Genomic DNA, 27,533 nt, shown 5'->3' on the forward strand with positions numbered 1-27,533 from the left:
AGGCGTAAACGTAGACCTCACTCCCTTTCTCTTAATCTGCGATTCAATCAACTCTGCCTTATGTACCATTTCTTGCACATCTTCATAGTTCTGCAGCTCTATCTTGTCTTGAATCTCTCTGTTCAAACCTCCAAGAAACCTAGACATAACCATGTCTTCACTTTCCCTTAGGACAGCCCTGATCATAAGCGTTTCCAGCTCTTGATAGTAGTCTCTAACAGACTTAGTGCCTTGAATGAGACGCCTAAACTTGTTAAGAATCTCCCTCTGATAGTGTGTAGGCACAAACTTCTTTCTCATCTGTGTGACATGTTGTTCCCATGTAGTGATAGCAGGCTCTCTCTGTCGATGTCTAGTAAGCCCCAACTGCTCCCACCACAACAAAGCATAGCCATTGAATTCGAATATNGGCACAATCTCTCCTCCTTCTTGAAGAAGAAACAGCTTCTTGTTTGGACAGTCTCTGGAATAATGCCCCATTCCTTGGCATTTGAAACAACTAATATGACTTGTAGAGGTACTACTCTTGGGCTTGAAATCGATCTTAACCTCCTCTTTGACTGTGGCTGTCACGGGTTTGCTGTCCTTGGTGAAGGCGGGTTTACTGAATTCTCTCGGCTTGGACATGTCAGGCGTAAACGTAGACCTCACTCCCTTTCTCTTAATCTGCGATTCAATCAACTCTGCCTTATGTACCATTTCTTTCACATCTTCATAGTTCTGCAGCTCTATCTTGTCTTGAATCTCTCTGTTCAAACCTCCAAGAAACCTAGACATAACCATGTCTTCACTTTCCCTTAGGACAGCCCTGATCATAAGCGTTTCCAGCTCTTGATAGTAGTCTCTAACAGACTTAGTGCCTTGAATGAGACGCCTAAACTTGTTAAGAATCTCCCTCTGATAGTGTGTAGGCACAAACTTCTTTCTCATCTGTGTGACATGTTGTTCCCATGTAGTGATAGCAGGCTCTCTCTGTCGATGTCTAGTAAGCCCCAACTGCTCCCACCACAACAAAGCATAGCCATTGAATTCGAATATGGCTATCTTCACCTTGTTCAGCTCATAAGTACCTTGAACCTGAAAGTTAGATTCCATCTTCCTCTCCCAGTCTAGATAAGTCTCTGGATCATTGGTACCATGAAAAGAAGGATACTGAATCTTGAGATGTTTCAGTTGCTGCCTCAAAGGATCATAATCCCTGTCATGATCTCTGTTTCGGTTTCTCCTCATTGTCTCTTGACTATGATCTGAAACTTCTTCTTCTTCGGAATATTCTCTATCTGACACAATATATACTCGATGCCCAGCTACTTGTTCAACTCGTCGTGGATGCATGTGATCTATGCCAGTTCTGCGATGCTCTCTTTCTGTTCCTTGAGTGTTTCTCCTCTGATTGAAACAAGTCTCTCTTCCCCCAATAGGTGACTTAACTGTCTTGATCCGTGTGTGTTTGGAAGAGATTCCCATGTGTGCCTTTCCTTTAGCTAAACGGTGGGCTTCATTAGGACTAGGCGGGTCTGAAGAACTCTGATCTGAAGTGCTAGATGCTTGAGCTATGTCTTTGAGCTGCTTCTCTAACTTGTTACTGAGCTGCTCCATCTGTTGCTGAAACTGAGTGGTCATTGTTTTGTTTGCTTCTGCTATTCGCTTGGACAAGACTTGGTTCAAAGCTTCCATAGCTTCTGGAGAAAGCTCCATTGTACCTGCAGATTAAAGAAGGATCTTGCAGTAAAATGTTCCTTGAATGAGAAAAACGAAAATAAAACTCTAAGACTCGAAATTCTAATATCGAACAAGACTACAAGAAAAAAATCGAACAATACCAAACCCTATAGCTAACAAACTCGAAATAACTAAACCCTAATTGCAGTCTAATTTCGAAACAACACAAAACTAACTCCTAAACTCAAACAAATCAGCAAGAACTAAACCCTATTCGATCTAGACACAAACGAACAACCAAAAAACAAAACCCTAAAACTAGACAAACGAAATTAAGCAAAAACACAAGAGATTAGGGTTCTTAGAATCACTTAGCCTTGGCACAGAGTTGGCTCTGATACCACATGATACGATTTCCCCTAGGATTGGACTCTGTTGAAGGCTGATAAACGAGTGACAGGTGATGTGGATGGAATGTGATGATGAACGGAAGGTTTTGGGTGATGATGTGTGAAGATCGAAGGAAAAAAACAATGGTTTGATGGAGATAGATGTTTAGGTGGTTGTATGGAACGAAACAAGTGAAGAGTTTCTATGTCACAAAGTGTTTAGAAACCCAGAATTCAAGAACGCATTCAAGAAATCAAATTGAGGAAGAAAGATCAACAATTCATGTCACAACATCATTCTTCGCTAAAGAACAAAGGAGGCGTGGCTGTGGGTTTTATAATTAACCCTAGGCTCGACACTCCAAACAGCAGGAAGTTAAAAATAAAACAACAAAACGTTTTAAGGAAATAAGAAAACAGCAAAACGTCTAAGTGACCTGTAGTAGTACAGAAGTCACTTGAACTAGTACAGAAGTACATTATTCCCCATTGGTAATGACTTCTAGATAACTCGACGTAGTGATCCATTTGCCTCATTAAAAACCATGCTGAGAAAACCCATTGGGACAAAACTCAGCTATGGGAAAAAGAGTACAAACTTCTCACCTAAGTTACCTAGTCATCATTACCGGGTGAAGTCTTCAGGTTGGATATGTTGAAGACTTGGATCCTTGGTAGGTTGAATGACCCGTCACCATGAGTGCATGAGCTTCCTTGGCCCTCTCCTTAGCTCTTGAACGAGTGATCCTTCCCACCACCTCTGGTTGCTCTGCCGCCTCTGGCTCCTTGCTTGCCACGATCATATCAGATCCACTGTCATGTTTCTCCTTCTAAGAGTGAATACACAATCTTCAACCAATCGTTTTGAGGAACTTGTCCTGCACACAAGTAAGCCTCCAAGTTGTTTATCCACTTCTTTAAAGCTTCCCTAGAGCAGCTTGACATCCCAGCCTTATTATTCCTTGAGTTATCTGCTCCCACTCTCTCCCAACCGTGATGTGTTACACCCTAAAGCTCACCGTTCGATCCTCTACGTTCATGATGCTTCCAGGATAGGTTTTCTTCATTAGGCTTGAGCTCTCTATTCATTTGTGGAGTTATTCTTTGGAATCCAATGTAAACTACTCCTAAAGTCTGGTTCCCTACACTTAGTTCTTGAGGTTTCAACCCCACTTGCTCCCATGCCTCTGCAGATTTGGTCCAAGACTTTGAATCATTCCTTACTCTATCATTTCCGTCTTCAGCTCTTGAATCCTAAAGCCGTACCTTATCAACACCACAATGGACTGGACTAAATCGAGAAGAAGCTCTTAAGTTACCGTGAACCGTCAGAACTCTTTGTTGAATCTCCAATGTTTCAGCCACTTGAACTTGACAACCATTGTTGACACGCCTAATACGATTCCTTGCCCTCCTTCTGAAATCAGCTCCATCATCAAGCTCTTGTGACGCATCATAATCCAAGGACGTATCTTTTTGTCTAACCGCACAAGCAAACTCCTGAATCCTACAATATCGCAAGGGATGATAAGGTCGCTTACCATGTTTCTTCATGGAGCGTTTGGTGATTTGTGTTGCCAAAATGATCTCGTGACGTCCCCCTCGTGTTGGCTTCTTCCTGGCCTTGTGATAGCTGCGTGTGACATGATTTCTTACTTCCCTTAGAGCTTGTACAGCGATTGGAAGCTCAGAGACCCATTGACTGATTCTGGAAACGCAATGCTCACCAATTGTTTGACAGAATTCCCAAGAGGAATTTCTAGGGATTTTCTTGGTGTAAGCTCTAAATGTGGACGATCTAAACTCGCTGTGATGGGTTGTTGGACAGATGGAAGAAGATCTGGACTCCCCATGGTAGTTTGTTGAGCAGCTGACGGACGATCTGGACTCACCGTGTTGGTTTGTAGGCTAAGGAGGTTTTGTCGACACTCTCGATTGGTTCTCATCATCTCCTTCAACTGAAACCTAATTTCATCACAAGATCGTAGTATGCGATCGCAAGCTTCATCACTAATATTCATTTCTAGTTTTTTTTTTTTTTTTTTTTTACCCTTGAGTTTATACAACTCTCAGATGGAAATCACCAATTTGATAAGATGGAAACACCTTATCAAAGGATAGTAACAAAAATAGAGATGTGAAGCAGAAGAAAGAGAGATTAAGGTGAAGATCAGAGAAAATAAGAGAGAAAAATATAAACGATGAGGAAAAAAATGATAAACATTTTTTGTTGAATAATTCCTTAAACACAAATTCTAAGGCTTAATGAGCCAAACACTAGCAGCCCAATAACATTAAATACTTATCAAAAACTTAAAAATGTTTTGAACGAAGAAAATATCACATTGGAAGGAAGAAATAATTTGTGGCTCATAGAGATTTAGAGTTGATCATGATGATAATTTAGAGAGTGTCTCTAGATTGACAATTAGTTAAGTTTTGTTGAAACTTTAAACCATTTTATTCTCTCTTACTCTCTTACATAACACCATTTATCTTTTTATATAGTATATACAACTTCACGGGGAAAACAAAATCAGAAGACTTGTAAATTTGTAACAAAATCAGAAGACTTGAAGAATGGAGAAACGGCTTTTTCATACCCCCACAATAGCCCTGTGTTGAATTCATACATTTGACTATTGATCTGGCCTAAACATACATTACGTTTCTAAATATTTGAATTCCGTACCCCCAACTTCGAAATCAATACCCCAAGTATAATTGTTGTGCCAAAACATACAAAAACGTGTTTGTCGACTAACTGTGTTAAGCTTCCGTTTAATCAAAATGACGTGGATTCCACGTGTGTGTGCACAGCGATCCAAACGACGTCGTTTTGGCAAAGCTGAGAAACTCAAATTTTGGCCAAAACGGCGTCGTTTTTTATTTGTCTTCCAAATATCTCTTCCTCTCTCCCGAAACTCTCTCTCTCGCGGCGGAGGAACCCTAGAATTTGGGCGTTTTCAATTTCGAGTCGATCTGCAGTAGGTTGCATCCAATGTATTAATCATCTACTTCTGGTAAGTAATAATTTGTGTTTTGGTTGATTTTAGTTATTCAATTTCGATAATATATATGCGAATTTTGATTTGGGAATTTGGCTAAGGATTGAATATATGTTGCGTGCACACATACGATGTTTGACTTTGGGCAACTCATGTTCCACAACAATAAGCAGGCCCTATCACAAAAAGAGTAAGTGTCTCAAACTCATATTTTAAGTATAATGTAGATTAGGAGAGTAAGTGTCTCCAACTCACCTTCTGCCTGTCTGAGATGAGACTAAATCCTTCACCATCTCCAAGTTGCAAGTCTGCTTTAAGAAGCTGGATAAACCATATCCAACTATTTGTATTCTCTACTGGCACAATAGCCCATGCAATAGGGAAGAACTGGTTGTTGGCATCTCGTCCTATAGCTGCCAAGAGTTGACCTTTGACATCGTTCTTCAAAAAACAACCATCTATCCCAAATATGGGTCGACATTGAGCAACAAATGTCTTCCAGAGTGCTTCCAAACAGACGTAGAACCTGTCGAACTTCTCAATACCTTCATCAGTTCTTATTGTTCCCACTTCAACAGTCGAGCCTGGGTTAGAACTGAAAAAAAAAAAAAAGCAAAGTTAGAGATGAGAATCGGTTTCGCAATAAGTAAATGCAAATCTAAAAAAAAAACTTACTCAAGTACCTTTAGACGGTAGTCCTTTAGTCTAGCAAATTGCTCATCATGTTTAGCTTGAATCATTGCCAATGCTTTTGTCTTGGCTTTTCTACATTGATCTGGAGTGACCACCCAGTTGTAACGGTCCTCCATTATTGCTTGTATTGCCTTGGCTTGAAAGTAGGATCATTCCTAAGTCATCCAATACCAACTTAGCAATGACCCCATCCTTCACTACCTTGCTATACTTGTTTGGGATACATGAATGGAAGTCACTGCAGTACATGACTTGGAATGTGTTCAGTTCTTTTTGAAAAGAACAATAAAGTATGAATTTGCAACCACCACCAAGAGAGCATATGACTTCCGATTTCTCAGATCCCCATCTTGAATACTTCACATTAGTTCCTTCCTTAAGCGCATACTCAACAACAGCTTCCTTGAACAAAGGTATGCTGTCAAATACCTGCCCCAATCTTATCTCTCCACTGCCTTTTTTGTACCTAAGGTGTTTTTCGGATCCACCATCCTCATCATCTGAATTCTGAGGAGTGGCCTCAGAATCACAAGCCTCATCTTCCTCATCATCATCTCCTCTACCGAAACAATCCTCCTCATCACCACCTCTAGCAAACCAAGCTCTATCGTTGCCTTCACCATCTCCACCATCATTGACTCCTTCTTGATCAGCTCTATTATTGCCTCGATCTTCACTAGCTCCATCATCATTGTGTTCTTCTTCACCAGCTCCATCATTAGAAATCTCATTCTTCTCCACATAGAATTCTATTGATCTTGTCCACAGCGCAGCTGAACACATTCTCTGGAAATTATCGGATCCATCATACAACAACTTCAACTCTGAGAACATCTCGTAGGGGTATTTAAACCATATTCTTTGCCCAACCATAGACAACCCTATCGACTCCACCATGTTTTTAATTATGGTCTCCGCCTTGCATTCAAGATTATGAGTCTCGCCTCCAACATATGCAATCACAACCATTGGCGACTTCAAACTTTCCATTATAGTAGATTATGAAAATTGGATCTTCAGGTCTACAAAAACAAAACCAAATATTGTTCAAAACCGAGATTTTCTCTAACACACACACAAATCATACACGACTTATACAAATACCCACTATTATAACACATTTTTTATGCAATTACATAATAGAATTCAACAAACTATCCAATGCTAATCAATCGATGAACTATGAGGAATTTCGTAAATAATTTTTCGAAAATTACCGGTTTGGAACTCCAGGTGCGACTTCCAAATCACCTTCATCCCCGGGAATCATTGCCCTCGGCTTTAGAAAACGATAACCTACTTCAGATCGACTCGAAATTGAAAACGCCCAAATTCTAGGGTTCCTCCGCCGCGAGAGAGAGTTTCGGGAGAGAGGAAGAGAGATTTGGGAGACAAATAAAAAACGATGTCATTTTGGCCAAAATTTGAGTTTCTCAGTTTTGCCAAAACAACGTCGTTTGGATCGCTGCGCACACGTGGAATCCACGTCATTTTGATTAAACGGAAGCTTAACAGAGTTAGTCGAGAAATATGTTTTTGTATGTTTTGGCACAATAATTATATTTGGGGTATTGATTTTAAAGTTGGGGTATGAAATTCAAATATTTATAAACGTAATGTATGTTTAGGCCAAATCAATAGTCAAATGCATAAATTCAACACCGGCTATCGTGGGGTATGAAAAAGTCAGAATCAATCAAACAGAGTCAATATCGGACCAAGCCCAATGAAGAAAATAGTCCAAAAAGCCCATTTACTTAAAGAGAATGTTGAAGAAATAAAGTATACGAATGACACGTATCCATCTTCTTTCTCTTGGTCTATAAATACAAATTTACCATTCTCTGGCCAAAGTTTCTCTTTCCTTGGCTGGGGTTTTGAGAGAGAAACACAAAGAAGAGAGAGAGAGAGAGTTTTCTTCTTCCCACATCAAAGAGAGCCAACCCATCAAAACATAACCCGTAAAAGTTTCAATTTTTTTTTTTTCAAAAATAAAACCTTTCATAGAAGAACATTTACATATATATTATTACACAGAAAGAGAAGGTATATATATATATACACACTTCTTATGCCAAACACATGTAGATTGAGAAGAGAGAGAGAGAGAGATGAGAGATTTGATATTTTTCTCACTCTTGAGATCTTTTCGAAATCGCACGTTTTTTATATGAAACTGAAGCAACATCTTTTGATTTTGTTTTACTGATAAAGTTTGGATTTTTGAGTTTTGAAATTGGATCGGGGCAGAGATTACTAAAAAGCTTTGATTTTTGGGGTTTTCTGATAATTTTTTTGGTTTTCTTTTACTTCAAACCCACATGGAGAGGATTGGTACATAGCTTCGACTTTACGTTCCTTTGGCATAATCTTGTGATTTCACTTGACATTTTGTTTTGTTTTTGTTCAATTTGATTTATTTTAGGGTTTTGATTGGATCGTCTTTTTGGAATCAACCCTAATTAGTGAAAAGCTCAATTCTTGGAGTGTGAGAATTGAATTTGGAGCTGTTGATGCGGGAGTTAGTATTATTTGCCCAATTGGGTTTCTTCACATTCAATTCGAGCTTTGCCACGGAGTTGAGATTTTGATTAATTGAACTTAAAGGTGCTTTTTTTTAAGATGCTCATAATTCCAAAAGTTTGTTAATGTGAGTTGTGTAAAGTGGTTCTGATCTTGATTTCTGGTGATGTGGTTTTGTGGCAGGCTATATAATCTTGAGGGTACCACTCTGAATTCAATTCAAGTTTGACCCATATCAGAGGGTTCAGAAGTGTAATTTGCTAAGTTATAAGTGATTTCGAAATTGTGGCCTTGGAATTTGATTACTGCGGGTCGGAAAGTGAATTTTGAGCTGGAATGGTGTACAGGATCATAGATTCTGATCTGGTCAAGTGTTGGGATAAATGAGTTAAAAAAGTAGGACAGTGGTTAAAGTATACTACTTTACAGTTCCCACGTACAAGTGCCATGTCTCGCTGCTTCCCATTTCCTCCACCAGGATATGAGAAGAAGATTAGAACTGACGAAGCAGTACCTCTTGTAAAGGTTCATATGTCAACTCTTAGAACTTACTCTACTTTGAACCACTGTCATTCTGTTTATTTTTAGAAATTAGAAACCAATTTTTAGAGGAAACTCAAGGATTGCATGTGACTGGAGTCTAATGGGTTTTGTGGAATTCTTTGTATTGTGGAATGTTTTGTGTTGTTTTTTAGGACTTATAGACATACTTGGTGAACCGTTTGAGTAGGTGATTCTTAGACTCTGGAGAATTAGTCTTTTGCTATTATGGTGATCAAACCTTGAGTATACGTAAATTGCTATCGATAGGAAGGATTTGACTAAATCTTATGAGCGTATCGCTGATGCTGATCGATTGGTGCTTATATGTGAGAGAAATCATTAGAGATGTACCTTTCTGTTCTAAATTTACGAGAATGTTCCTTTGTCTCCTACTATATATAGAACACATTAAGGGTGATGGATCTTTGATTGACTTTAACTGGGGAATTTTAAACTTTCAAGTGAAGGGCTGTTCATGTAGTTCGTTGTGTTAGATGTTAGAATTATTTATCTCATTGATTATTTTCTCAAGGGTTTGCTTATTTGACCTGAGGACCATATTAGTATCTCTTTTCACAACCGGTATAAGATTAGACTATTTAAGGATCAGGAAGTAGTGAGGGTGCTTTGCATTGGTGTAGGTGATTAGTGATTACATAGCCATAATTAAGACACTGCAGTAAATGGTACTCAGAAAGAGTATTGAGGAGTTTAGGAGTTAGTTATGAACTTACTGGTAGTAGCTTACGTCAGATAGATCAGACTAGTTGCCTACTAGAGGATAAAGAAAAAGAAAAACAATGCATATCCATCTTTTTCACTATTTTTGGCCCGCAGTCGTATATAAGCTCATATGGGTTTTGAATGTCCTAACTACCAAAGCATGGTAAATCTTTTCTGTTAATAGTTGAGGGATTTGGAGGCTTTCGTTTTTCTTTCTGTAATTTTCCTCTGGAAAATGATAGTTTTATCTTGAAATGCTTTTGTATTCTGTTTTTTATGCCTTTGCCACGTATAGAGTACAGTCTGTTATAGGTGGAAGTGGAACTTTATGCTACTGCCTTATAAGTTTATATGAATTTTTGTGATCCTCCCTTATATGTGCCTTCATGGGATGTGAATTTCAGGACAAGTACAAGGAAAAGAAGCACAAGAAGGATAAAGAAAAGAAAGAGGGTAAAGAGAAAAAGAGTAAAGATAGAAGCAAAGACAAGCAGAAGGAAAGAAAGGAGAAGAAAGACAGACATAAAGATCGGAAAGACAAGGAGAAAGATAAAGAAAAAAGCAAACCGTTGGAGGAGAAGAAAGCAGAGGTTCTGACAAACACCGGGCACAGAGAGAAACTTGTAACAAATGCCGTGCAGAATAATATCAATGGAGAGTCAAAGTATGTACAGGACCTGGCAACAAGGATCAGATATGACGAAGAAGCAACAGGAAGTCAGAGTGCACAAAAGATTGATTATCCTAACCCAAAAAATTTAGGACCAACTGGAGGAGCATTTGAGAATGGTCCAGTTGAGGAAATAAGCCATAGGGTGGATGAAGATAAGAGAATCAATACCCCGAAGAATTTTGCAGCGGCAAAAAGTTCTAAAAATGCTACTTCTCGAGTACACTTAGATGCAGATCAGAAAAGAACTGAGGCTATGAGTAAACCAATGGAGAACAGAGACCAGGCGAGGCAAACAGAATCAGCGGAGAAGAGTCACCGCAAGCAAAGTGTGACCAAGAGTGATAAACCCAGGGATCAAGAAGGGGAAAAGAAGAATGAAGCAAGAGATAAAGACAGAATTATAGATAAGAAAGAGGAAAACATAGAGTCAATAAATAAAACTCGCCAGGAGAAACCAAAATTGATAGGAGGGCCCAGATTAGAGGAGAGGGAAAAGGACTATCTGGATATAAGAAATAGCAAACCGCCTGACCTTTCACGGGCAAGCGTCAAGAACAACGTTATTACTGAGGGAAATCTTGGCAAACGGAAGGATCATGTGACAAATGGATTCTTGTATGGTGAGTTATTCCCTGATCCGATTCTCTGTCTGGTGAATGAGGAGTGTAGTTGCCATATTAACCATAGTTTGATAATATGGCTTGGTACTTAAAAGCACCTTATAGTTTTATCCAATCATGGTATGTTTTCTTACCTTAAAAAGATAATTCAATTTCTTGGTCTCTGGGTAGTTATTTGGACTATTGATGCAAGATCCGTTCACTTGTCCTTGGTTTTGGGTCTGAAACGTTGTCAATGTTCTTAACTCTTTGTTTTTCTAACAGTAGTCTTTAATTTCTGTGCAGGGAATGGAACCACGCCACACAAGTTACAGAGGCACTCAACTTCTGCACCATCTGTGGAAAATGGAAGAACATTAGGTGCACCCCGAACTCCTCCAATGCCTGCATCTAAGGTGCAAGAAACGACTTGCAAGCCACAAGTCAAAGAAGTTAGGCTTAACGGTTTTGCTGTATCTGGAGAAAAACAAAAAGTCTGTCCACCAAGCCCTTTAGCTGCAACAATGAAAGTGAAAGTCAAGGAAAATGGTGAAGCATCCATAAAGCCGCCTCATCCTGACCTAAAGTATCTCAATCAGATACTCAATGTACCAACAAGGGAGATGTTGCCGGAGGTTGATGATGACCAAGAATGGCTACTTGGTCAGTCGGGTGTCATATTAAAAAAGGCGAGAACAGATACTCCAGATTCTGGGGTATCCTTGCAGGTCTGGAACCAAGCTTTCAGAATAGAATCTGCGGATATTGTAGCTCTACCTTATGTTATTCCATTTTAGCTGTGACTATATTCTCGGATGCTCCTACGCCACAACCCATGAGGAGAAGTATCCCTCACACAACGCCACGCCACTTTGCAGCAGGGTTTGCTATGCTAGCATCAGCATCTATGATGGCTCTTTAAAGAAGAGCAACACAGCACTCCATAGCTCCCCAAAGTGTATGAGCAGGGACTAAATATGTTATATGCCCATAAAATATGAACACCCACAAAGCTCTGCATGGGTGGGGAAAAAAGAATGAATGAAGATGTAAGTAGAGTAAATCCATAGAGGTTGATTTTGTCGTTGACTCGTTGTTTGACATGTTGTGTTATAAGGACAAGGATATGTGTGGCCTTTGGTTCTGCACGGAATTTTGATTCTCTGCTTGCATCACACCAACATTAGTAGATGAAGTTTGTATATTACAGAGAAAAGAAAAGAAAAAAAGAGTAGGCTTCTATGTGTGTTACTGGGCATGGAAACGTGTTTATCAGATTGATCACGGAAGAAGGTTAGTGTCAGAGATCTTTATGCTTTCATCAGAATCGTTGAGTTGGAAGATAGACTTGGTTTTCTCAGGAATACTATTGTACCAAATCGTGACTAAAGCAATGATCACTAGGACTGAAAGATTCCAAACTCGTTTTGAATCGTTGTGGGTATTAAGTAACTGAACCCTTTGTTTCTCAATCCTAGCGATCGTTGGTTTATCAGGATTTTGGTACACGAGTATTCTTGAGAAAACCGAGAATATCTTCTTTTCGATTCGAACGAAAGCTTGAAGATTTTTGGTATTATACTATAACCTTTCTTATTAGCTCCATGCCCAACAGTGTAATGTGTAAAATTTTACTAGTAAACACATTTAGTTCAATCCTAAATCTCTCTCTCATTAATGCAATATAGTTGCTACGTTCCCTTGGTGGTGGCACGTGCTTTTTCAGTCGCACGATATTGATACACTTCTTATTTTTAGTTTTGGTCACGTAGATATCTCTCTTTAACTCAAAACCTTGTAAGCAGGTTTAATTTCTGTTTACGGATATAATTTTACCAACTTAGTACAATGATCGAATTTCAATTTCTCACACAGAAGCATATTTAGTGAAAGATAGATTGGTTTTAGTACTAAAATGGGAGAGAAATTATTCGGTGTTTGTAACTCCAATTATCAATGCAGTGAAGGTCTCGATGAAATGCCTGGTAGAGACTTTAGGGAAATTACTTCATCTTCGCTATAAGGGTTTAGTGCTTTTTTCTTGATGAAAATTCCCTTTGATCAACAAATTATTTAGCTAAATAGTATACTTGTGATCTTGATTGATGGAGTGATGATGCAACCACAAAGAACAGAAATCACAAAGAATCTTTGCCGTCTTGATGCTGAAAAGTGATTAAGTTACCATTCTTTCTTGTATTTGCACTGTTGCCAAGAACCGCTACTGATGATGATTTGAGTGGGTAAAGATATCACTGCATCTAAAGCTGTTGAGTCAAGGATACACTGGTGACGTGGTGGTCTCTTGTGTTTTGATAAGCATGTTGCTATTTCCTCTCTCAAAGACTATCTCTTCCGGCTGAAACGGTAACCTATAATCCCTTTGAAATTTGTGTGTCCGGTCATGTAGTCATGTACTATGATGAAATATTGCTTATTAATCGATCAATCTGTTGCCGTTTTGCTCTGCTTACAAATATTGGACAGTTTTCGTGGTTTTGTTATCCCCGGATATTCAAGCAATATAGAGGACGTAGAATGAGTAAGGTGTATGGGTGTTTTTTTACTCTGGAATGATAAATTTAATAAAGTGAATAAATATGCTCGGTTCAAGTTACATTTTCTTTTACAAGCACTAGGTTTTACAGTTTTAGCTATGACTTATGATTACAATCCTCTTAATAGTTTCAACAGTGTAATGATTTGTGTAGCCCCTCTTGAAAATTTTGCCTCTGAAGTTAACAACCTATATATGTCATATGTGATATCTTTGCAGAGTTCAAGCATCAGTGTGAATGAGCTGGAGAATCGAATAGGCCAATGATACGACTGAGTCATCGGTTGAAGAACATGAAAAAATAGCCAGAAACAATCCTCTCTCCTTTCTAAGCTCACGAAGAAGCTTAACTTTCATGAAAACCAAGCAGCAGCTTCTTCAATTTGGTAGATAAGTTGTGATACTAGTTCTTCAAGTGCAGCATCTAATTTAATATTCTGCCCTATGATATATATATATATATAGATCTTATTTGATCAATTTATTAATCATATGGGACCCTTAATCATAAGATATATTACTGTGGAAAACTCTCAGCCAATAGATTGGTAGGCTGGTTAAGGTTGACTTGGAGTCAATTTGTTTTGACAAAATTGATCGCTTTCTGAGAATTTAGATCATTTTCTTTTTCTGAGAATCTGTACCCTTGGCGTTCTTGCTGGGTTTGTGGTAGGTGATTGTGGAGGAGCATTTTATGGCTGGAGGAGTTGTGTCGTTTGGAGTTGAGAAGCTTTGGGATCTCCTGAGCCGAGAATCTGAGCGATTGCAGGGAATTGATGAGCAAGTTGATGGACTAAAGCTGCAGCTGAGAAGGTTACAATCCTTGTTGAAAGATGCAGATGCCAAGAAACATGCAAGTGAAAGGGTGAGAAACTTCTTAGAAGATGTCAAAGACATTGTTTATGATGCTGAGGATATCATTGAATCCTTTCTTCTGAACAAATTTAGAGGTAAAGGAAAAGGGATCAAGAAGCAAGCGAGAAGACTTTCTTGCTTCTTTATGGATCGCCACAAAGTTGCTTCAGATATCAAAGGCATCACTAAGAGGATCTCTGAAGTGATTGGAGAAATGCAGAGTTTTGGGATACAACAAACCATTGATCATGGTGGTCGTTCTCTGTCTTTTGAGGACAGACAAAGGGAGCAGAGGGAGATCCGGCAAATGTTTCCTAACAGTTCTGAAAACGATCTTGTCGGGGTGGAGCAGAGCGTTGAAGAACTAGTTTGTCATTTGGTGGACAATGATAAAGTTCTAGTGGTTTCTATATCTGGGATGGGCGGTATTGGTAAAACCACTCTGGCCAGACAAGTCTTTCATCATGACTTTGTCCGACGTCATTTTGATGGATTTGCATGGGTCTGCGTTTCACAACAGTTTGCACAGAAGCATGTTTGGCAGAGGATCTATCAAGAACTTCGGCCACACGATGGTGATATTTTACAGATGGACGAGTATACAATCCAGGGAAAACTCTTTCAATTGTTGGAGACAAGTAGATATTTGGTTGTCCTCGATGATGTATGGAAAGAAGAAGACTGGGATAGAATAAAAGCTGTGTTTCCTCATAAAAGAGGTGAGCCATGATCTTGTGTGATTGTAAAAAGAAATCTATAGAATAAATGTCTTTTATTCCCTAACATGTATACACAAATAATTTTGCAGGTTGGAAGATGCTACTTACTTCTCGGAATGAAGGTGTTGGGTTACATGTTGATCCAACATGTTTATCTTTTAATGTAAGAACTCTTACTCCCAAAGAAAGTTGGAAGCTCTGGGAGAGGATAGTACTCTCTAGGAAAGATGAAACTGGTACACTTTCAACTATCAAATTAAGATCAAGAATCTAGTAAATTTATTTTGCAGCTCACATCTTGAAATGTGTGATATTGTGTAGAATTAAGGCTTGATGAAGAAATGGAAGTCATGGGAAAGGAAATGGTCACATACTGTGGGGGACTACCATTAGCTGTTAAAGTGCTGGGAGGCTTGTTAGCTAATAAACATACAGCTCGTGAGTGGAAAAGGGTTTATGACAATATTGGAGCTCAAATCGTAGGAAAAAACATGCTTAGATGACAACAGTCTCAATTCGGTTTACCGAATATTATCTCTGAGTTATGAAGATTTGCCAACACGTTTAAAGCATTGCTTCCTTTACCTAGCCCATTTTCCTGAAGATTACAAGATACGTATGTGGTTATTGTTTAATTACTGGGCTGCAGAAGGAATATTAACATCCTTTTTCGATGGATCAACCATTCGAGATAGTGGAGAAGACTACCTAAAAGAGCTACTAAGGAGAAATTTGCTTATAGCTGACACAAACTACTTGAGGTGGAGATTTGAAACTTGTCAAATGCATGACATGATGAGAGAAGTATGTTTATCTAAAGCCAAAGAAGAGAACTTCTTACTAATTGTCAAAGTCTCTACTTCCACCTTTACCATTGCTCAGGGTGTTGGATCTTTCTTGGGTAAAGTTTGAAGGAGGGAAGTTACCTTCTAGCATTGGAGGACTCATCCACTTGAGGTTCTTGAGCTTATACGAAGCTGGGGTCTCTCATGTACCTTCTACTATGCGGAACTTAAAGCTTCTGCTCTACTTGAACTTAGGTGTTTATGCAGCAGGGGTACCGGTTCATATACCAAATGTTTTGAAAGAGATGCTAGAGTTAAGGTACCTTTCCCTACCTGTGCATTTGCATGATAAAACCAAGTTGGAACTAGGTGATCTAGTAAACCTGGAGCACTTGTCATCTTTCCCAACACAACACAGTAGTGTGACAGACCTCCTCCGTATGACCAAACTCAGGTCTCTCGCTGTAACTCTGAGCGAAAACTGTACTTTCGAAACTCTATCGTCACCTCTCCTTGCGAAACCTCGAGACGCTTGATTTCCTTGCTTCGCCCAATGCCAGTGTGGATTTTATTCATAAAGTGGGAGAGTTCGTTTTGGATTTTTTTCATCTCAAGGAGTTAGGATTGCATGTACATATGTCAAAGATTCCTGATCAACATCGATTCCCTCCCCACCTTGAACACATATATCTATATGATTGCCGCATGGAGGAGGATCCAATGCCGATTCTAGAAAAGTTGCTTCGTTTGAAGTCGGTTGAATTAAGACATCAGGCTTTCGTTGGGAGGAAAATGATGTGCTCAAAAGGTGGTTTCCCTCAGTTATGTGCTCTAGATATATCTGAAGAACAAGAGTTGGAAGAGTGGACAATAGAAGAATTCTCGATGCCATGTCTTCGTACTTTGACTATGCATGGTTGCAAAAAGTTGCAGGCACTTCCTGATGGACTCAAGTACATAACTTCGTTAAAGGAACTGACGGTTGAAGGAATGAAGAGGGAGTGGAAGAAGAAACTTATACCAGGTGGAGAAGATTACAACAAAGTCCAGCACGTTCCTAGTGTTCAATTTATCAACTGTGGCGACGTATAATGAGAATAACCAGTAGCAGGTACAAATAAATGGTTTTGCATCTTATTTGGATTTGTGTTGAAGTCATGTGGACAGGTCTCAATTATTATACATTGTTCTAACGTTGATCATTCTGAAATAGATGCAAGAAAGAACAAGAAGCTAGCCAAATTCTCTTATATATATAAACTCTCCATAATCACAGGAGTAACCATACTGCTCCTAACAAATGGGCATAAAAAGAGAAGATGATTCACAATCTCAGTGGATTCACCACAGCGACAACAGATGGTTTTAGGTTCCTCTTTCTTAGATTTTATGAAACTGCGAGGCTATTAGAAATTTCTCTCTTTAAGAAGTTCTGCACTTTAGGAGGAGGCTGCTTCATAAGAGACATATGATGACCAATGAGTTTTCTCAAAGAATCTGTGGAATTGGTTATAAAACTACCGGATTACGTTGCCAGTCTTGGATTAGTCTCAGACCTCTCGCTGTCAGTGCATCGTTTTGTTGTGGCTCAGGATATCAAAAACTATATCATAGTAATAATGCTTTTATTGATACGTTTTCGATGTGGAAGCATGGAACATTTCCATGCTACTTTCACAAAATGGTTTTTGGAGTTCATTGTGTTAGCTAAATTTCCACACTTGCACTGATGGGGATGGACCTACGTTCCCTAAGTGGTGGCAATTGTCCAGTCACACGATATCGCTACATTTCTTAATAAAAGTTTTGGTCGCTTAGATATATCGTTTAGGATCTGTCTCTTTAATTCACAAACCATGGACTTGAATCGTTTTCAGTAAATCTTATATAGCAGCTTCAATTCTTATTGATGGATATAATTTTTACTAGTAGTAGAATGATCAAATTTCTCACACAGATGCATATTTGGTAAAGATAGATTGTTTTTTTCTTGATGAGAGTTCCCTTTGAAGACAGAACAACTTAGATTAACAAAATGTACTTATGATCTTGATTGATTGTAAGTGATGATGCAACAATGACCCCCAAAAAACTGAAATCCCAAAGAATCATTAAGTTACCATTGTTTCTTATTTGCACTATTCCCCGAGAACCCCTACTGATGATTGGAGTGAGTTAAGATATATATATATGTGCATCTAAAGCTGTTGAATCAAAGGATTCACATTGAAGTGGTGGTCTTTGTCTTCTTGATAAGCTTGTTAACCTTTCCTCTCTCAATGGCTAATCTCTTCCGGCTGAAATGGTATAAACATGTAAGCCCTTTGGATTTGTGTGTACTAAACTTTATCTGGGCATGTTATGATGATATATATATATATGGATATAAACCGATTAATCTCTATTTTCGTTCTGCCCTGCTTACTATAATTAAACAGTTCTCATTGGTTACCTTCAGTTCAGGTTACATATTTGCAAACACCAGGTTTCAGCTAGGTCTTATGATTACAATCCTCTAATAGTTTCCAACAGTGCAAGTTTTTGTCTGCCTCTCTTTAAAAATTTAGTCCCTGAAGTTAACTTGATATATGACGACATGTTCTGCAGATTTCAGTTCATTAATGTGAATGAGCTGGAGAATTAATCCAATAAGTATTCTGCCATTTGAGCTGGAGATTTCAGTTCTTGTTTTAGGTGGCGAAATTTAGTATTCTGCCATTTGAAATATCTTTTATTTGATCAATCATTAATCATAAAGATATATTACTGTAGAGTGGAGAAGCCTGAGCCAAGAGATCGGTACCTAGATAAGATGAGGTTGACTTGGAGTCAACTTTTAGCTTATAGTTTTGATAAAAATGATCGCTTTAATTTCTTCATCATTTTAAAGAAACTCTTTCTCTGAAAATCTGTATCCTTGGCGTTCTTGTACTGGTTCAGTGGTTCTTCGTTGGTGATTGTGGACTATGGCTGAAGGAGTTGCGTCGTTCGTACTTGAGAAGCTTTGGGATCTCCTGAGTCGAGAATCTGGACGACTGCAAGGAATTGATGAGCAAGTTGATGAACTAAAGCGTCAGCTGAGAAGGTTACGGTCGTTGTTGAAAGATGCAGAAGCCAAGAAACATGCAAGTGAAAGGGTGAGAGACTTCTTAGAAGATGTCAAAGACATTGTTTATGATGCTGAGGATATCATTGAATCCTTTCTTCTGAACAAATTGAAAGGAAAGGAAAAAGGGATCAAGAAGCATGTGAAAAAACTTGCTTGCTTCTTAACGGATAGCCACAAATTTGCTTCAGACATCCAAGGCATCACTAAGAGGATCTCTCAAGTAATTGGGGAAATGCAGAATTTTGGGATTCAACAAATCATTGATCATGGTGGTCATTCGCTGTCTTTTCAGGACAGACAAAGGGCTCAGAGCGAGATCCGGCAAACGTTTGCTAATAGTTCTCAGAGCGATCTTGTCGGGGTGGAGGAGAGTGTTGTAGAATTGGTTGGTCATTTGGTGGAGAATGATGATAACATTCAAGTGGTTTGTATATCTGGAATGGGCGGTATTGGTAAAACCACTCTGGCTAGACAAGTCTTTCATCATGACATTGTCCGACGTCAATTTGATGGATTCGCATGGGTCTGTGTTTCGCAACAGTTTACTCAGAAGGATGTTTGGCAGAGGATCTTGCAAGAACTTCGACCACACGATGGTGAGATTTCACATATGAACGAACATGCACTCCATGTTAAACTCTATCAATTATTGGAAACTGCTAGATATTTGATTGTCCTCGATGATGTATGGAAAGAAGAAGACTGGGATCGAATAAAAGCTGTGTTTCCAGACAAAAGAGGTGAGCAATATTTTCCTTTTTAATTCATAAGTAGTAATTGTTAAAAAAATATATATATATAGAATACATGACTTTTATTCCCTAACATGAACACAAAAATATTTTGCAGGTTGGAAGTTGCTACTTACTTCTCGGAATGAAGGTGTTTTGTTACATGCTGAACAACCATGTTTAGCTTTTAGACCAAGAACTCTTACTCCCAAAGAAAGTTGGAAGCTCTGTGAGAGGATAGTATACCGTAGGAGAGATAAAAATGGTACACTTTTTTACATATAAAAATTAATTAAGACCAATAATCTAGTATTCCCTCCATTTCAAAATATATGATGTTTTAGTTAAAACACGCATATTAAGAAATAGTTATTTTAAAAAAGTTTAACCAATCAGAAACAATACTGCATAATAGAAAATATAAAATTAATCTAAAAGTTGCATAGAAAGTTGGAAACATCCTATATTATAAAACAAAAATACTTCTCTAAACATCCTATGAAATCGGAGGGAGTAAAATTTAGTGTGTAGGGATCACATGCATATGCATCTTGAAATGTATTACCATGTGCTGTTGTGCAGAAGTAAGGCTTGATGAAGAAATGGAAGCCATGGGAAAGGAAATGGTCACGCATTGTGGAGGACTACCATTAGCTGTTAAAGTGTTAGGAGGTTTGTTAGCTAATAAACATACAGCTCAAATCATAGGAAAATCGTGCTTAGATGAAAACAGTCTCAATTCGGTTTACGGAATATTATCTCTGAGTTATGAAGATTTGCCAATGCATTTAAAGCATTGCTTCCTTTACCTAGCAATTTTCCCCGAAGATTGGATGATAAATTTGCAGATATTGTTCAGTTATTGGGCTGCGGAATGAATTTATGATGGACCAACCATCCAAGATAGTGGAGAAGGGTACCTAGAAGAGCTAGTGAGGAGAAATATGGTTATTCCTGAAAAACCCTATTTGAGTTCAAGATATGAATATTGTCGAATGCATGACATGATGAGAGAAGTATGTTTATCTAAAGCCAAAGAAGAGAACTTCCTACAAATTATCAAAGACGACCCTACTTCCAACTCCTCTACCATCAATGCTCAATCTCCTAACAGATCTCGCAGACTTGCCATACATAGCGGTAATGCTCTTCATATACTAGGACAGAAAAACAATAAAAAGGCCAGATTTTTTGTATTTTTGGGACGAGAGAAAGATTGGAAACAGATAGCTCCAGGCTTCCAGAGTTTACCATTGCTCAGGGTGTTAAATCTTTTTGGTGTAAAGTTTGAAGGAGGGAAGTTACCTTCTAGAATTGGAGGGCTCATCCACTTGAGATTCTTGAACTTATGTCAGGCTGTAGTATCTCATATACCTTCTACTATGCGGAATTTAAAGCGTCTGCTCTATTTGGACTTAAATGTTGCTGCTACATTAGAACCGGTTTATGTGCCAAATTTTCTGAAAGAGATGCTAGAGTTGAGGTACCTTGCCTTACCTTGGGTTATGCATGATAAAACCAAGTTGGAATTGGGTGATCTAGTGAACCTGGAGTATCTGTGGCATTTCTCACCGCAACACAGTAGTGTGACAGACCTCCTCCGTATGATCAATCTCAGAATTCTCGTTGTAACTTTGAGCAAAAGGTGTATTTTTAAAACCATATCGTCATCTTTCCCTAAATTGCGAAACCTGGAGACACTTTGTTTCGTTGGTTGGACCAGAACCCCTGTGGATAATTATGTGGGAGAATTCTTTCTGGATTTTATTCATCTAAAAGAGTTAACATTGGCGGTAAATATGTCAAAGATACCTGATCTACATCAATTCCCTCCCCACGTTGCACATATAGATCTATCTGGTTGCCGCATGGAGGAGGATCCAATGCCGATTCTAGAAAAGATGTTTCATTTGAAGTCGGTTGAATTAAGACATGAGGCATTCGTTGGGAGGAAAATAATGTGCTCAAAAAGTGGATTTCCTCTGTTATTTGTTCTGAATATATCTGAACAATCGGAGTTGGAAGAGTGGATAGTAGAACAAGGGTCGATGCCATGCCTTGGTACCTTGATGATACATGATTGCAAGAAGTTGAAGGCACTTCCTGATGGACTCAAGTACATAACATCTTTAAAGGAAGTGAAGATTGTAGGAATGAAGAGGGAGTGGATGGAGAAACTGATACCAGGTGGAGAAGATTACTACAAAGTCCAGCACATTCCCAGTGTTCAATTTATCAATTGTGACGAATAACTAGTAGCAGGTAAAAAAACAAATGGTTTAATGTTCACTTTGTTGGGTTTTTTTTGCATCCTATTTTGGATTTTTGTGAAAGTCATGTGGACAGTCTCAACTATTATACATTGTTCTAACACAGGTGATCATCTCTGAAATAGGTGCAGGAAAGAACAAGAAGCTAGCCAAATTCTTTTATATAGATTCACCAAAATCACATGGGAAACATGAAGGGCTCAATAAGAGATAAAATGCTTGTTTCATAAGAGTCATCTACTCGCCTGCTGATCAACAGGTTACTCTGGAATTGATTATGAAGAATGCAAATTCTGAAGTACTAATACGGTACCAAGTTTTGAATTAGTCTCGGAGCTCTCGCTTTCAGTGCATTGTTATGTTGTGGCTCAGAGTATCAAAAACTATATCATATTGAGAACTCTTTCACAAAATGGAGAAACGAACCTTTGTTGTTTTTGGAGTTCATTGTAAAAATTGTTGGATTTTATTTTGTCTAAAAATGCATGACACGGTTTGTTTTGTTTTCTCGTTTATGACTTGACACAGATTGCTTTTGTAAGCTTTATTTACATCATTAAAAATAGGTTGGGTTTTGTTAGTTTTGCCACCTTTTGGTACCCTGTATGCGGCATAGGCAAGACATGGTTGAACTAAGACAACAAAACTGATGTACAATAAACGAAATTAGCCACCTTTTCTACTGTGTGTATGCGCATAAGCAAGATATGGTTGAGCCAAGACGAGCAAAACTGATGTACAATAAACGAAATTAGCCACCTTTTCTACTGTGTGTATGCGCATAAGCAAGATATGGTTGAGCCAAGACGAGCAAAACTGATGTACAATAAACGGAATCATCTCATTTCCAAAACATGTGGCAAAACATTACAGTATATTTTCTCACGGGAACAAAAACAGAGACAATCAGAGAAAGATTCCTCGTCGTCTAAAACTTTACGGGTTTGTAGCGAGTTTGTTGAAGGCTGCGACAACTCTCTCTTCCGTGAACTGTCTATGGTTTTCATAGAAATCTAATATCTCCATTGCAATATTCTTCACCTGCCAATATATAATTAAACAGGACCATATGCATTCTAGTAACAATCAGAGCTAATATCTTCACAGAGAGTTAAAAAGGACAATAACAATGTTTACGACGTAAAGGCATAAACATAAGACTTACAATGTTCATGTCGACGGAAAGCTCTTCAAACCATGTCCTTATGTCTTTCTCTTTGTGTACAGAAGCAATGTAAATGCAAGCGAGTGTGATGAGAAAAGGCGGATGTGTAAGGATGAGGTCCATTCTGTAAGTGTCGTTGACAAGACCCCTATAGTTTCCAAAGAAAACTAAAAGCAGTCAAGAGAGCATTTACTTTTTTGCTTGCAAATCAAAACATGTTTGTAACTTATATACAACTGACTGGAATCTTGATTTCAACAAAACTTCATCCCTAAGCTTAATAAAGGACAAAAGTTTTCGATACATACCAAGTTAAATGGGTCATACTTGTGTCATTGATTCCAGAATCCTGCAAGAACCTGTAAGTAAAGCAAGAAGAGTAATCAAAAGGAAATACATTGGAAAAATATTTTGATGTCGACAGATAAAAGATCCAAAGCAAAAAGATACGCAAAAGACTTTACTCAGGCAGAGATCGGTACGGGTGGAATACAACAAGATAGAAGTTCAATGCTTCCAAGATCTTCATCTCCATTTCCAGGATATCTTTAATCTCATATCTAAACTTTTCATCAGCATCTGCAGAGAGTGAAACATCCAATCTCATGAGAAACTCAAATGAAGCTCAAACAAATTTTCTAAACCAAACAAGCTTGAAGCAGAAAAATTACACAATTTTTTAATGTAGAAGACAAGAATTTTGGCATGCACCACACTCTCTTCTGCTTTGCAAGCCAAATACAAGCAGGTCGGTGCGACAAGCCGAGGCTCATATTCCGTCAAACTCTTTCTGTCAACAAAAACAGTACACCATCAAACCTCATGTCATCAAATCATCAGAAAGTAGAACAAGTCATACATACCTTGTGTAAACACGACGCATATACGTTACTGCAGTTGCAACAACTCTGAATCATATAAGTGCTAAATCAGTCAGCATTGTTCAAAGGGTCGTAGCACATTTCATATCTCTTTTTAAGACTAACAACAACGAAAGACTTCACCTTTGCCTAATCTTAATGTGTTGTGCCAATTTCGATATATCTGAAAACGAACAACAAGAAAGACCCTTGAATGTTGAATTGATGATCCATACATCAAAACTGAAACATAGAGATGATTTAAATCTGGAAAATAACATACAATTAGACATATGAAGCTTGATGAGTCTGAAATCTTCAACAGAGATTCCTCTCTGAGCATCAATGGGATGAACAACATTAATCTCTTCTGGGTCCTTTAGCTCTTTGCTGTAGGTATCAAACCCAGAACACGAATCAAATCAGGAACACATACAAAATTGAATCAAAAAAAACGATCTGTAATTTTAATTTTAAGATTGAAAACTTACTAATGCGTCGAAGTCCAGAAATTGGAAGCCATAGCTGCTTCTTCGATCCTTCAACTTCAAAAATACAAAGTTTTTATTTTTATTTTTATGGTGGACAATGAGAGAGCGAGCATACGGTAAAGCAAGGAAAAAGTATATAAAGTATTATCCCAATTTTATTTTTATTTATAAAAAAAAAAACAGAACAAAAAAATTGTGTCTTTGTTACTAAAAAAATTAAAATATATATATATATATATATATATATATATAATTAAACTAATTTACTCAATCTTATAAATCTTTTTTTTTCTCATGAAGTCATGATCAATATGACCTTAGTTTTTTCTTCTAACATATAAATTTTTTTTCTTTTTTTAGCTTAGGTTTAGGTTTTTGACAAAAAAAAAAAAAAAAAAAAAAAAAAAAAAAAAAAAAAAAAAAAAAAANGGAAACATAAAATGATCAATGAACAATAATGTTTACTTTAAGATTAATAGGGTTGGCAACCAAATTAACAACAATGTTACATGTTTTGCCACAAAGCTAAGATGGGCAATTGTGAAAGTCTATAATCCTTTTTTTTTCTGTGAGATAAATGTTGGAGATGGAGGTAATCCCCTGGGTTGCTACGGTTTCAAAGCCAATTTGCTGAATGCAGAATTCACTTTTTCCTCGGTGATTGTTCTGTAGTTTTCATAGAAGTCCAGAATCTCCATGACAATGTTCTTTACCTGCAACCCAATTGCCCCCATGTAAAGGTTTATATGTCACTAAAGAAAACAGCAAACCATGTAAAATGTTTCTAGGGTTTTTTCTTGGAAGAATGACTGACCAAGTTCATGTCCTCATGAAGATCTTCAAACCATGCAGTGATGTCTTTCTCTCTGTGGACACTTGCTATGTATATGCACGCTAGCGCTATGCGATAAGGTGGGTGTACAAGTATGAGGTCCATCTTATATGTATCGTTAACAATTCCCCTGAAACACGAAAACAAACCTCAGTTTTTTTTTTAATGCTTTTTAAGAAATAAGCAAAATTTCGCATATAGAAGGACTTTACCATGTAATCTGGTTCATATTTACATCGTTTATTGCAGCATCTTGCAAATACCTGAGTAATCAAAAGAATGAGTTCTTGATATGAAAATGTTGATCTTCTAACTAAAATGAATTCTCAGTTCCATAATAGGGAAACATATAGGTTTAGATACCATCAAGGCACACAAAACTCTCACCAAGGAATATAAAATACAATTGGTCCAAAGAACTTCATTGGTTATAATGAACTCAAAACATTAAAGGCAACTACAGACAATAAGAGGGAAAAACATGTGAAAATTATATGGCTTCTGAAAAGCAAAAAAGAGAAGTGAAGCGTACATACTTAGATAATGACAGGTAAGGGTGAAACACAACCAGATAATAGTCTAGTGCTTCTAAGACCTTCATCTCCATCCCTAATATATCTTTTAGTTCATATTTGTACTCATTATGATCTGCAACGACATATAAGAATCGTAGTCGAAAAAAACGCATATTGAAGGGCATTCTCATATAATTAAGCAACAGTAAAAAAAGTCAAAAACATCAAAAAAAAAAAAAAAAAAAAAANCACCAGTAGAAGAAGATATTACACAATATTTTGATGTTAAAAACAAGATTCCTGGCCTGCACAATGCTTTCTTCAGCTTTAGAAGCCAAGTACAAGCACGTAAAAGCCACAAGACGAGGCTCAAACTCTACCATACTCTTCCTGAGAAAACACAATGTCAATAGAAGATATTAGTGGCTAAAACGGAAAACTCTCGGTTTCACACCTTATGGTGTTTGATGACAGAGATGAAACATATAGAGGCATTGGCATGACTATGCTTTTGAATGAATAAACAAGAATTGTCAACAAGTAATTTATTGGCAAATAAGAAGAATCTAACTCATTGAATACCACACAATCACAAGATATACACAAATTATACATTGCATACCTGATATAAACCCGCCTCATATACGTAATTGCAGTAGCCACAACCCTACATAAGTAGCGCAAAGATTCAAATTAAATTCCAGGTTACTACTGAACCAAAAACAAAAGTAATGAAAACAAAATAAAGCAACAGTAGAATCTCTGATTTAGCAAACATTGGATCCCCAAATTGCAAAAAAAAAAAAAAAAACAACCTTTGCCTCACTTTAATGTGCTGAGCCAATTTCATTATATCTGAAACAACAAAGAGACATATATAAACTCAATACTTCCTTTGATCAATCTATAAAAATTATTCAAACCAGTTGCAACAGAGAGACAAACAAATTTGCGAGTGACAAAAAAAAAAAAAAAAAAAANGAGGCTTTCTTACGATTAGACATATGGAACTTGATGAGCTTGAAATCATCAATTGAGATCCCACGTTCTTTATCAAGATCGTGAACTACATCGACTTCTTCTGGATCCAAAAGCTGTTTACTGCTTTGTCCGAACCAAAGAAAAAAAATCCAGAAATTAATTTTAAAAAGTTGCGTAGAAGTAAAAGAATAAGTGACTTTTGATGGGTAAAGTTGAAAGGATGATTACTAGTGAGATGAATTCCAGAAATTAGCAGCCATTTTTTCCGGTAGACCGTCGAGAGATTTTGGTAAGGAGGAGGAAGCTTTTTGCTATAAGCTTTTTTCTGTTATCTGTCAAATCTTTTTTGGTTTGGTGGTCGTCTCATATGATCTATCAAATCGTTGCTTTTATTTGAAAACTTACATTTTAAGGTGTTCGGTCCATTATCAGCCCATTATCGGCCCGATAGTCATATATATTTTTCTCAGAAGTCAGAACATTTCATTGACTCAATTGTTTAATAGTCAACTCGCAACAAATAGAAATACGAAGACGTCTTGAAAATCTCAGTATGTTTCTCTCATGAGTTGTTTATATATATTTTGGAAAAAAAAAAAGATTAGCTATAGTTAGGTTGAATAAATGAGATTTCTTAGTCAGTGGAAGTTAATCACTTATGATGAATTGATGATGATATGGACATCGTCGTCCAATGCATAAATATATATGGGGGAGAATTCTTATGATTCATTTTTAACCCTATATTATTCGTCAAATGTGTATTAGTTATAACATTTTGCTAAAATCTATATATACATTTTTTAAGTATATTCTGGGTTCTACCCTTATAAATATGATTATTTACAAA

The 27,533-nt window shown here is 37.6% G+C and overlaps 3 protein-coding genes and 2 pseudogenes across 7 annotated transcripts; 3 read left to right on the forward strand and 2 right to left on the reverse strand.

Annotated features, from left to right (window-relative positions):
- Nucleotides 7,619-11,974, forward strand: LOC104770917 (myb-like protein X). Of its 2 annotated transcripts, none has more exons than XM_010495391.2 (5): nt 7,619-8,086; nt 8,178-8,359; nt 8,459-8,800; nt 9,946-10,834; nt 11,120-11,974. In XM_010495391.2, exons 3-5 carry the CDS (start codon nt 8,723-8,725, stop codon nt 11,608-11,610), a joined length of 1,458 nt encoding a protein of 485 aa, XP_010493693.1. In that variant the 5' UTR covers nt 7,619-8,086; nt 8,178-8,359; nt 8,459-8,722; the 3' UTR covers nt 11,611-11,974. The 2 variants fall into 2 exon arrangements, with proteins under 2 accessions (XP_010493693.1, XP_010493694.1); XM_010495392.2 differs by having other exon boundaries at nt 7,619-7,798; nt 11,120-11,610.
- On the forward strand, nt 12,076-17,550 carry LOC104770916 (annotated as a pseudogene).
- On the forward strand, nt 18,062-22,341 carry LOC104770919 (annotated as a pseudogene).
- Nucleotides 22,616-24,473, reverse strand: LOC104770920 (cyclin-C1-2). 2 transcript variants are annotated; one of them, XM_010495393.1, is made up of 9 exons: nt 24,356-24,473; nt 24,148-24,254; nt 24,009-24,048; nt 23,868-23,912; nt 23,676-23,794; nt 23,469-23,583; nt 23,313-23,363; nt 23,005-23,152; nt 22,616-22,880 (listed from the first exon to the last, which is right to left on the reverse strand). In XM_010495393.1, the coding sequence occupies exons 1-9, from the start codon at nt 24,385-24,387 to the stop codon at nt 22,776-22,778; spliced, it is 762 nt and encodes a 253-aa protein (XP_010493695.1). In that variant the 5' UTR covers nt 24,388-24,473; the 3' UTR covers nt 22,616-22,775. The 2 variants fall into 2 exon arrangements, with proteins under 2 accessions (XP_010493695.1, XP_010493697.1); XM_010495395.1 differs by having other exon boundaries at nt 22,823-22,915.
- LOC104770921 (cyclin-C1-1-like) lies at nt 24,797-27,048 on the reverse strand. Of its 3 annotated transcripts, XM_019241711.1 has the most exons (10): nt 26,912-27,048; nt 26,697-26,803; nt 26,518-26,557; nt 26,325-26,369; nt 25,974-26,092; nt 25,724-25,835; nt 25,400-25,450; nt 25,170-25,317; nt 24,987-25,068; nt 24,797-24,949 (listed from the first exon to the last, which is right to left on the reverse strand). In XM_019241711.1, exons 1-10 carry the CDS (start codon nt 26,941-26,943, stop codon nt 24,861-24,863), a joined length of 825 nt encoding a protein of 274 aa, XP_019097256.1. In that variant the 5' UTR covers nt 26,944-27,048; the 3' UTR covers nt 24,797-24,860. The 3 variants fall into 3 exon arrangements, with proteins under 3 accessions (XP_019097256.1, XP_010493698.1, XP_019097257.1); XM_010495396.1 differs by having other exon boundaries at nt 24,797-25,068; XM_019241712.1 differs by lacking the exon at nt 25,724-25,835 and having other exon boundaries at nt 25,976-26,092; nt 26,912-27,046.

The sequence above is a fragment of the Camelina sativa genome, chromosome 20 (assembly GCF_000633955.1).
Source record: "Camelina sativa cultivar DH55 chromosome 20, Cs, whole genome shotgun sequence".
Lineage (NCBI taxonomy): Eukaryota > Viridiplantae > Streptophyta > Magnoliopsida > Brassicales > Brassicaceae > Camelina > Camelina sativa.